We start from the raw sequence: 11,690 nt of genomic DNA, 5'->3' as shown, positions 1-11,690 counted from the left end.
GCCGGGCCTCTCCGGAGCGGAGCGGAGCGGAGCGGGCGGGCGGCGGCAGCCGGGGCTGGCGGAGACCCTGGAGGCTGCGCCCCGAGGAGCGGGCTAACGCGCGACCTCACCTCTTTTCATATAGAGAGACATATATTTTTTTTTTACCCTTATTTTTTTAGGGGGTGTGCGTGCGCGCCTGCCCAGCGCCGCGGAGCTGGCGGGCTGCGGGCTCCCGCTGCCCTGAGCGCGCCGGGGGGCGCGGGGCGCCGGTCGGGGCCGCCGCCACCGCCGGGGCCGGGGCTGGGGCCGGGGTGCGCAGAGATGGATTTTGTGGCCGCCCGCGCGTGGGAGGGTAGTGCCCGCTCGGCTCTGAGTCCCCGGGCGCTCCTCAGCGGGGCGGGGAGGTGTGTGTAGGAGAGAGGCGCCAATAGCTCTGGATTTTATTTTTTTTCCCCCCCATTTAAAAATTTTTAGAGGTGTAGGCAGACAGGGGTTCAGGTGTGTTCTTTTTTTTTTTTTTTTTCTTGTTGCCTGCATCGGCTTGTTTGCCCCCCCCCTCCCCCCCCTTTTTGCGTTTTTGCTTGAGGTGGGAATCCGGGGTATCTTAATTTTTCTTTAGCTCCGTAGTGAAACTGCAGCGGTTTGTGCCTCCTTCAGTGTGCTCGAGCGAGGAAAATGGAGGCTGTGATAGAGAAGGAATGTAGTGCGCTCGGAGGGCTCTTCCAGACCATCATAAGCGACATGAAGGTAAGAGACCGAAGGGCTTTGGGAGGGACCCAGGTGAGAGGAAACCTCTCCCCGCCTGGCCCGGCAAAACTTTGCGGGAGGAGATGCGGGTGCAGCGGGCGGCGGCGGTGGTGGCCTGACCTCCCCCCCGGGCAGGGGGGACCCTGCCCCGGCTGCTGGCTGCGTGGCCCCGCCGGTGGGAGCAGCTGGCGAGGGGCTCCTTGTGAGGGCTTCACCCCCGCGGTTTGGGGCTTGCGAGTTGCTTGCAGGACGCCACCTCTCCCTCCCTCCTTCCCTCTTTTCTCTGTCTCTCCTGCTCAAACGTGCAAGCTGTTATCTTGCACTAGGGTCAGCGTTTTCCAAACCTGTCCCCCCCCCCCTTTTTTTTTTTTTTTTGGTCTTCTTTTTTCCTTCTCCACCTCTTTTTTTTTTTTTTCCTGTTGTTGTTTTGGGCTGTCAGATTGCTAGCAGAATAAATGCAGCGAGGCGGGAGCGTCGTGTGGAGGAGATGGGCACGGTGCATGTCAGCCGTGGGGTGGGGCTGGAAAGGGCAATGTAGGGATTTCTGTGCCATGCTGGTGGGCGCGATGGGGAAAAAAAAAAAAACCCCTCAGCCTGGAGATGCTCAAAAGTTGGTGCGTGCCTGGATTAAAATTGCTGCTCAGTCGGTTCTGTGGTATTATTTTCGTGCTGTGCATGCTCGCGGAGGTTGCATTTGCTGCTTGCTGTGGGTGAATGCAAAGGTCTCAAGTTGCCGGGTCTCTCCTCTCTACCAGCCACCAGAACCCTCCGGCTGCGCCGAGCCCTTCTGCCAAAGGGTCCCTGTGAGAGAGGCGCTCCCAATCTCCCATCTCTCCTTGGCAGTCAAGGGCGCTTCTGCAGGGTTTGCTCTGGATGAGCGGGTGCCCCCCGCCGCCCTTCGCTCGTTCGTGGAAATAAACAGCGTGGAAGCGTTGCTGGGTTGTGCCTCCCCCAAAGCTCAGGGCTCCAGGCGCCCTGCCCCCGGCCGTGCTGCAGAATACTGCAGTGTTCCCCTGGACAAGGGCGGCTTGTCTCCCTCCCAGGGCCGGCTGCGAGGGGGGCACTTGTCGGGGGGTGCTGAGGGACGGCTCAGATAATGGTGGGGGGAGCGCTGTAATTCAAAGGCAGCGAGCAGCGGCCGTGCCCGCTGCGCTTCTCCCGGCCGGGGGCACGGGATTTCTTGGGGTGTTTTAATGGGCGCAGGGCTGATGAGCAGGGAGGGCTGCGGGAGAAGGAGCCGCCGAGTAGTGGTGGAGGAGGACGGGTCTGCTCTAGGAGGGAGCCTGGCAGAGGTGAATGGCTTCCAGGGTATTTTTTTGGGGGGGGTAGGGGGGGAGAAGCTGTTTGCACTAGAAGTTATTTTGTGGCGGGGGTTCATACGCACTTTCCTCTCAACAGATCTTAGGAGACATTTAATTAAAAGCATTGTCGAGAGCAGGCAGATTGCGGAGAGGAGGGGGAGCGTGTGTGTGTGTATCTGTCAAGACAATGCTGCAGTCCTGGCGGTGGTGTTCCTTGGGCTCTCAGCCCCCTTGTATTTTTAATAACGACTGCACTTTAAAATAAAACAACCCTCCCTAAAAAGCAGGAAACGATCACAAATCCTGGAATCATTTTAGTGGGCTGTGCGGGGAACACGCAGGAGATGTTCTGTTCCAGATGAAGCGCGGTTTTGGGTTTCGGCACAGAGGGACGCCGAGTATGTTTATTCTCTGCTTTTTTCCATAAGTGATGCATTTGATTTTTCTTGCTCTTAAACGAATGGGCCTTTGCTGTGTGGATTTTTTTTTTTTTTTTTTTTTCCTTTGCACATTGTTACTTGCATGGGAATGCTGCTCATCAGAAACATGTTGACGTGAGCTTATGGAGATGGGCACAGGTGTGAATATTTTTTTTCGTAATCCACCGTAGTAGTGGAACCTGTTTTGTGAACAGGCAATTACTTGGGGGGGGTAGGTTTGGAAGGAATCACAGCAGATCTTTAGCAGCGTGGTGGTTGTTACAATTTAAAAAAAATTGCTCGTTATTTAGCATGAGTAGAACAAATAATTTTTACCTGTAGTTCAGTTTGATGCGGCTAATGCCGTACTGCTGATGAGATGCGCTAGGATTCTATGTGAATTGTGCACAAAGGACCATGACAATTTCGAAGAAAAAGTAGCTGGCTTTTGACAGCTAACCAGAACCTTTCAACTCATCATACCTTTAGTAGTAAAGTGAAAATTTGCATTTTAAGTGCCGTTTCACGTAGTCGGGTCTGTGTGGGCAGGCTTCTGGCAGAATCTCGGAGACGTTGCGTAGGGGTCTGCCCACACATACCCAAGTGCACTATCTGTGCCTATTTCTCATCACAGGCTGTGATCAAGGCCCCACATGCCCTGCAGTGCTGGGGGATTTGCTGCAGCATCTGCATTTTTTTAAACTAAATAATTTGCAGGTTCTTTTTATCATATGTATTGCTCTGCCTTAACCCTACCGTCTTTACAACTAAGTTTAGTCGACGGCGTATTAAAATTACTCTGAAGTCTTGCCAGTGGATGCAGATGGGTGCTGCAGCAGAAGTGATGAAGATACAGTACGCGTGGACTGATTTTTCTCTTTGTTCATACTAACACAGAACTAGCTCAGGTGTACCTGTTGTTAATTTTGAGCTCTCCTTGATCTCGACAAGGTTACAGAAACTGAAATTATAATCCTGAGTAATGTGATTGTTTCCATTTGTGCTGTGTTAACTTTGAAAGTTAATGAGGGCAATATATGCCAGCGTGACTAACACATCACATTTTTTGATAGCAAGATTATCTCTTGAACTGCCTTTAATATTTTCTCCAGAAACCACAAATTTCTCTCCATCCTCTACCAAAAATAATTTTGTGTTTAATACGCAGCAAAACAAGCTCCGAAATAATTTAGCGTAAAGCTAAGTGAATTAGAGAAACAATGTTATTGAGTTAAATGTAAGAATGGATAATAAACATCCCATTTATACAGCACTTTAATGTACATCTGGAACTTCAGTCTCCTGACGAGGGAAGCCCATGTCTTCCATGCAAAACATGGGTCATGTTTGTTGAGTGCTATGTGGTGTACAGGGTGACAGGGTTGTTTGTGGAAGGCCCACAGTGGGAATTGTGCTTGGCTGTTGTGCTCTAGAATTGGGCTTTGATGCTTTGAGATTTCAAGACCAGATTAAAGAATCGTAAAGGGGGGAAAAAGTCTGCCCATCCCATCCTTAAGTTTTGGTCCATTGTCACAGCTCTGGTGTTTCCTACGATACATCACTGAGTACGTGGCACTTACAATTTGTTATACTCTTATGCAAGATGTTTTTCAAAGCAATCACAGTTTATAAAAGCAAAAATAAAACATGTATGTCCCCTTGGAGGAGTAGTTTTGTGTTCCGCATTCAAATACCGTGCGGTTTCTCTTTGAACGCAGCATACTTTCTGTAGCTCCCTGTGGGAAGGGAGTATTTGATCTGAATGGTTTGTAACTCGTTTCTGGCAATTGAGAAATGAGATGCTGTAATGTGCTGTTAATTTCCATATTTCTTGTAGTGCAAAGCAAATCAGTGCAGATAATTTTTGGGAGGGCCTGTTGCGGATGGGTTTCAAAAGATCTTGTCTTCTCATGCAGAACTGCTTTTCTTTCCGAGTCTTGATTTTTACGTTCCGCTTAATCGCATTGTTCTGTGCTATCTTGAAGGAAAAAGGAAAACAAGAAAACGCCTCTGAAAACATTGAAATTGGCAGTGTTTGTACTTCATCACTTGCTTGATACTGATTCTTTCCTTTATGCATGTTCTTTATTTGTCTCGCCTCTTTTGCCAGCATGTGTTTTGGCAGGGCAGGGGCTTGCTGTATGTGCACAGCACCTGACACCCTTGGGGTGGACATGGGGGGAAGATGAATAATGAGCAGTTGGACGAACACAGCTTGGCTGTGACTTCGTTTATACCACGTGGGAGGATTTATTAAATTTTTATGGGTCTGGTGTGGATTACCAATTGGTCTCACTCATCTCCCTGCATGTGAGGGGCGTGCAGGTATGAGGGGGACTGCAGATGTCGTCCTGTTGGTGAACAAAAACAAGATTCCCAAAGGAGGAGTGAAATTCTTAGAAAATTTTCGAAATTCCTTTATTCTAAGTGTATGTGCCTTATTTGTAGTCATTTAGCTGAAAGCTCAATAAAATCAACCTTTTGCTTTTGGCAGTAACCTCTACTTTAATACTATAAAGGAGGTGAACCCTTCCCTTCACTCCATTGCTGCTGCTGGGATTCTGGGACGAGAGGGTGATGCACCTTTGCTTTCAGCCATGCAAAGCTCTTGGTCAAAGCAGAAGAGAAGGACCTGAACATACGGGCATGAGAAACACTTACGGTTTTGCAGCCTCTTCTCTCCAGTTAGGAAGTGACCAGTGAGAAGCAGCATTTTAACCTTGCTTTTTACGGAAGATGGAGCTGGGGGGTGATCACATCGAGGATTAAGAGCCATTTGTTAAGTAGGCATGATTTGCTTGTGAGGGATGGCCTTGTGCTATTCACACAAGTAATATAAACTGAGTGGAAAAAAATATTTGTTGGAACAAATAGAAATGCTGAGACAGTTACTATGGCAAGTACAGCTGTAGGTCCTCTGCATTTGTGTTAATCCAAGGGACAGCCCACATGTATCAGAGACACCGGGCAAATTTGTTTTATCCTGACATGTCATAATATGACAGCTCTTCTGCAGCTGTGCTTTATTTGAAGCTTAGGATCTCTGTGGAGATTAGGCATGTTCAGTTCAATGATTTTAAGGTCTAGTTTCAATGTGGCTGTTAAGGTTGATAACTATTGTAAGGAAAACCAAATGTTTCATGTGTAACAGACTGGTACAGGCTTGGAGAGGAAAGGGCATCTCTGTCTTCCCTTTCCCACGCATGCTGTCTTGCACTGGCATGTCCCTTGCACGACAGTCTTTAGGGCAACTGATTTATTCCAAATCTAGCAAATCGACAGTTCTTCCCCAAAAAGCGTGAAATGAGTTCATTTCTGCTCTATGCAGCTTTTCTTCCCAATTTTTTTTTCCTTAAAGGTTTTACCACCAAGGCATTTTGGGCTTAGCTGGGCTGCACTGATTTCTTACCCCTGCTGCTTCCCAAAGCCTGCTTGCTGAAATGGTTGGTTTGTGTACACTGAAATTCTTTGCCTTTTCTAAGCAGTTGCAGTATCTTTCTGTAAACATCTTGGAGGGGGAGGGATTGACGTACAGCGAAAGCTGGATGATGGTGCCGGAAGACAGCCACTGCATGCCTGCTTAAATACTGGGGTTCATGCAACAGGGCATAGCTGGGAACATACTCACAAATCATTTATTTTTTAGGGACACATTCATTTTTGATCCAAATACCCTTGTGTAAATGTTAATAATTCACACAACTGCTGAGCATTTGCTATGTAAATGTGTACAAGGCTGGCTTATTCTGTGGCATACCCAGGGCAAGGATTTTTAATGTCCAAGAGTACTCCTTTTGGATCTGGCAGTACGCCAAGGGCTGCATAATAGGGTTTACGAGGTTGTAAGTGTGGAAGGAGTTGTACAGTGCTGCATGAAACACAATTGACTGAACAAATGTTGGAGGACAAGAAGTCTGTGTAATTACAGGCTCGGCGCTGGTTAATACCTAACAGAGGGTGATATTTGGGAGAGTATGCTGCTTCCTTCCTCAGTTATGAGTGTGCAGGAGCTGTACCAAAATCTTCAATACAAAATACCTAAAAAACCCACATTTTTTTTGCTATGTTTTTTTCAAAGTACAGAAGTTGCTACAGTTCATGGAGTATTCCTGTGAATCTGTAAATAGCATCTTCTGCTTAACAGTCTGTGCATTTTCAGCTTCTGGAAGACATTTTTAAGGTTCATGGTCTACCCAGAGGCACTGTGGTCTTGAAGATAAGCAGAAAGCATTACATGGCAGGGAGCAGAATAGGAACTGTATCTAAAAATGGGTTTTGGTCTACTTCAGAGCATGCAAAGATGGGTACAGAGAGGTTTGAGTTAGTACCGTAAAGAGGCTAGTCTCTAGAGCAGAGTACCCTCTTTAGACTACATATAGAAATACATTTGCCTCATCAAATGTATGTTTTCAATTTCAAAATTATGTCTACCTTGATACTGTAAGGTGCTGAGCACTGCCTTGTTCACTGGCATCTGTGCTAACCTTTAAGGACGTTGATTGAGTTCTTCCCACTGGGCTGTAAGATAGCTTGAATACTGAGATGTTTCGAAGGATGGGAGACAAAATGTCTGGTAGCTTTGTGGTTAAGACCATAGCAGCTTTCATCTTCAAAGTGCTCTGTGTGTGACTTAGCTCCAAAGAATGGCTCCCATTTTACAGAAAGGCAAGCTATGGCTGTGGGTTCAGTGACTTCTACTCCTTTCCCCTAGGACAAGAAGGAATTGAGTGCATCTAGAGCGTGGAGTTAATAAGCGCCCAGTATAATACGTGTTTGTATCTACACATACACACCACTTTGTTGTTACTGCTTCAGAAGTATTGTTGTTCCCCCCCGTGATAACCCAGTGTTTGCAGGCAGAAGAGATGACATCTACAAATGACTGCTCAACTCTCAAGTGTCTCGAACTCCTCTTCTGTAACTGAAATTATGGGACATCTCAGTTTCTTAGTGGAGAAGTCTGACTGGAGCATCTTAACCATAGGCATGAAGAATTTGGCTGGCTGTCTTGTGAGGCTGTGTGCGAGCTCTGTATTTTTCAGTCTTCTGGTCAACAACCATAAGTGTTGTGTAGTTCACTTTAATTCTAGGATGCTAGCTGGTGTACTGACAGCATTTAACAAATCATGTTAGATATTTTTAAAAAGAACACTTACAGGAATTAATTTATAAACACTGATTCTGTTGGTGTGCTTAATGCTAGTGATGAGTGTGTAACTAGAGAAATTTGGTTCATGGTACAAAAAGGTTCATGTTCTTCTGTTCCCATTTTTGTCTTCCACATAAACTGCTATCGTGCTTCCCACCCAAGCATGAGATCTATCTTTTTTTTTTTTTTTTTCCATTTAAGTCAGATGCGTGCTTAGCAGTATCACTGAAGCCCTTTGTGTAGTGGCTTAATAGTGGCTTAATTTGGGATTTTTCATTAATAAAGCTTCATTTGTGATGAGATGCCTCCTGACAAAATTGTCCATGAGCAAATCTTATGGTTACTCATTGTCCGTGAGCAAACCAAGCATCTAACTTAGAGCTTGAAAGTGATTGTTTCGTGAGTGAAATGGAGAGAAAGTAGCCCGTGACAAGCGTAGTTTCACTTCACTATCTGGCAAGCACCAAAGTTCATAAAGCACTAAAAAATTTGCTACCTGGCTGCTGCCTTTTCCCCAGTGACATACTTCTGTGGTCAGCTCAGATGCTTGTCAGTACTTCGGCAACAGATACTGCCACTTCTTGGGTCCTGGAGATTGTTTTGACTGCTTGTGTGATGGAGATTGTGTTGCGATCAAGCAATGAACGCTCCAAAATGAAGGTTTCTCCTTGCTTGGGAAGAAGTGATGAGACTCCAGTGGTGGTGGTGGTGTTACCAGCCCAGGGCTGTTGGCTTGAGGCTGTCCTGTGTTGGCATTAACTTGAATGAGTGCCACCTGATATTCTAATTATCTTTGTTTTGATCCAGCTGAAATACTGTGGGTTTAGAAAATAGCTGCCGAGTATGCACAGTGGCCACTTAATGATTGAGTGGATGAAAGGCAGTATTGATGAGTCTCTGAGGAGAAATCTGCTATTCAGTAGCTTGCAAACTTGTTTAGACCTGCAGGGAAGAATGTGGAACTAAGTGCTTCCTCTGGAAGACTACTTAATGTCCAGCTTTTTTAATGTAGCATGGGATAAAAGGTCTCTAGAAGCTGTGGCTAGTTGTTTTCCCCCCTTATGAATAACTTCCTGTGTTTAGAGAGGGAGAGACTGTATGTTTATGCATGATGTATCTTCTCACAGTATGAGTATAACTTTTGTTTGGTAATTATCCAATCTTGGATTTAAACCACGAAGTGGCTGCTTTGGAGCTGAGTTTCTTCATCTTCCAAACTATGAAACTGGGCTGCAGATGGTACAGATTTGACGTGGTCCCTGTTGACGTAGCAAGGAGGCCCACGAGTTGGGTTGTAAGCCAGGATGCCTTGCAGCAACCAAGGGGGATGAGTTTTCACAGGTCCTTGCAGTACTACAAACTGAAGTCACAACCACGGGGCAACTGGTATCCTCCACTGGGGATGTTTAAATATGGGTTAGTGTGGTGTGGGCTTTATTATAATACAAATTAAAGACTCTAGAGCTCTAACAACAGAATAGTAGCAGGCTTAGGTTCCCTCCCCCTTTCAATGGTTAGTGAGGTCTAATAAATACCTGTGCTCTTGCTAAGAAGTGTTGCATTTCAGTGCTCAGGGAACTGGGCGTTCTTTAGAGTTCTCCAAGTGGTTTTGGGAATGTAGAAATAACTGATATCTATGTGTTTTTTTTCCCAGTGGGGTGATTACCCTTTTCTGGACTTCACTGATTGGATTTTAGTCTTGACTTTCTCAAGATACCATACCATTATCTGGTTTTCTCAATGTCCTAATGTTCTGTTTAGACTGAAAACCAAATGGTTTTGAAAATACTAAATGAGTGGATGAGTGGTTCTGTGATGCATAGAAGAAATATCTAATTGACAGGTTTTTTTAATACATGTCTTCAGTAGTGTTTTGTTGCATAATTTGCAATGTTGTGATAATGTATCACCTTGTGAAAGCAAAGCTTGACATGCCTGTTTATACTGTGCATGCTGACAGAAACATGTTTCTAACCCTGCTGTTCCCTAAACAAGTGGCAGAAATAATGGAAATAGATGTATGGATACAAGACTTTGATTTTAATTACCCCTGCTTTCTTCCTTGAAGGGTAGTTACAGGTTAAATGCCATCTTAATCTGATCTTTGACATGCTTTTACTTTCACTTGCATGCACCATAATCTCTCAAACCCTCAGTTCGTACCTGTCTCCTCCTCCATGCAGTAATGGGTGCATTCGGCTCTTACCGTGAGATCCTGTGACGTTCGTGTCTTGTCTTCTGCTGTTGATGACTTTTCATTCCTGGCCCAGCAAGCGTTCTGCATGACTTGAGTCTCTTTTGCTGCTGGAGCTAAGCTCAAACTTCCCCTGTGCATGGCAATACCTTTAGCTTAAAAAGACAGAAGGGACTTGGCAAGGAAAGGGGCTACCTGATTGCTTTGTGGGAGTATTACACTTTCCTAGAAGACTTCTATATAAATGTGTAACTCTTCCTTAAAAGAGTTCCAGTGAAAGGAAGCTCCCTGACCTTTCAGAGTTGCCTGTTAACTGGTCTTATAGTTAGATGGATTGTCCAACCTGAAACTTCCCTGCTGCAAGTAAAACTGATTGTTTCTTGTCCTGCACCACTGGAAAACAGCTGATGGACATCAGTTCATGCGATGCTTTTGAAATCAGTATTGGGACCTTGTTGAGTCAGTTCTGGTTTTGAATTTAAGAAATAGGGAGTAGGTATAGGGGGTAGATTTAGATTGGACATAAGGAAGAATTTTTCTACGATGAGGGTGGTGAGGCAGTGAAACAGGTTGCCCAGAGAAGTTTTGGATGCTCTGTCACTGGAAGTGTTCATGTTCAGTTTGGATGGGGCTTTGAGCAACCTGATCTAGTGAAAGATGTCCCTGCTGATGGCAGGGGGGTTGGACTTAGATGATCTTGGAAGGTCCCTTCCAACCCTGTGATTCTGTATATTTGAAATGAGGTAAGTGAAACCAAAGAAGTCATGGAATAGGTGTTGTGTACACCTCCGTGTCTTCATAAGAGTGACATCTCTCTTGCCAGCAAAATTTATGTTTCAGTCTGTTGAAAGATTGAGACTATTCAGGTGTGTGATTGGGAAATAGATGCAGCTTAGACAGCTTAAAGAGACAGGCTCCTGATTTGTTTATTTTTCAACCTAGAAAGAGGCAAAGCCAACAAGCAGAACTTTTTGGATGGCGAAGAACAATTATGAACTTTGTGTAAGATCATGTTCATTCTCTGCTCAACCTGTGTGTTGCAGGAGCTTCTGTGGCTTATTAAAGGACTAGGCAATCCTATTCATGAGTCATGGACTTGGCTAAATCTGTGGGTTGCACAGAGGAATGTATTAGTGTTTGGTAGCACTTTGTAACTCTTGCCACAGCCAACTGTGGCTGCTCAAGTGCCCTTTTCCCCCGTTGACTACTGATTCTTTTAGAAAAGAGGAGAAACTTCTAGTGCCAGATGTTAGCTGGGAAGGGAAACTGGCTGTCAACCGTTGCATCTTCCCATGTGTTGAGACATCTGTGGCCGGACCCCTTTTTTTTTTTCAAGCTGTCATTGTTTTCCTGTCCCCTTCCCCTCCACTTTTTCCTGGTTTTACCTATTGAAGGACCCTTGGAAAAGTGATAGTCTCTATGTGCAAGCCATACTTGCTTATCCAGGCCATTCTTTGTGTGTAACATCTGTGACTTTGTATGGTGTCTAGCACAATAAAGTCTCTTTGGTACTTGGAGGTAGTGTAGTGAATGCCACAGAAATGAGACATTCATAATAATCTCCATGATTCTGATAGCTGATAAAATTTTATATATATATATATAAAAAAAAAAATCTTTTCAGCATAATTTACTTTGGAAGGGTAGGAAGACACGTGCAGGAGCAAAGTTACAATTTTTGTTCCAAAGATAGATGTATGGCATTTGGATGTGTTGCTAGGACGTGAAGCTCGATAACAGCGATGTGTGTTTGGGACTCAGCTTTTTAGCTGGTCATAGCTCAACAACTACACTGAGGTGCAGAAGTCCTAACTCCAGTAGCCTGTGTAGTGTGTTTTCCCATTTTACTGAAGTCTGCAGATAGTCATTGTTCAGTACTCTTCTGGAAGGGATACAGC

The 11,690-nt window shown here is 45.2% G+C and overlaps 1 protein-coding gene across 12 annotated transcripts in view; it reads left to right on the top strand.

Moving 5' to 3' along the window:
* The first annotated feature begins 657 nt into the window (after positions 1-657).
* Positions 658-11,690, top strand: part of MTSS1 (MTSS I-BAR domain containing 1) — a 127,085-nt gene continuing 116,052 nt past the window's right edge. For all 12 annotated transcript variants that reach the window (XM_075704560.1, XM_075704551.1, XM_075704556.1 and 9 more), the window contains exon 1: positions 658-729. In XM_075704560.1, the coding sequence (XP_075560675.1) occupies positions 658-729 (72 nt within the window). The remainder of the gene's footprint in view (positions 730-11,690) is intronic.

The sequence above is a fragment of the Pelecanus crispus genome, chromosome 2, assembly GCF_030463565.1.
Source record: "Pelecanus crispus isolate bPelCri1 chromosome 2, bPelCri1.pri, whole genome shotgun sequence".
Lineage (NCBI taxonomy): Eukaryota > Metazoa > Chordata > Aves > Pelecaniformes > Pelecanidae > Pelecanus > Pelecanus crispus.
The sequence above is the reverse complement of the archived record's forward strand: the minus strand, read 5'-3'. Positions and strand labels throughout refer to the sequence as shown.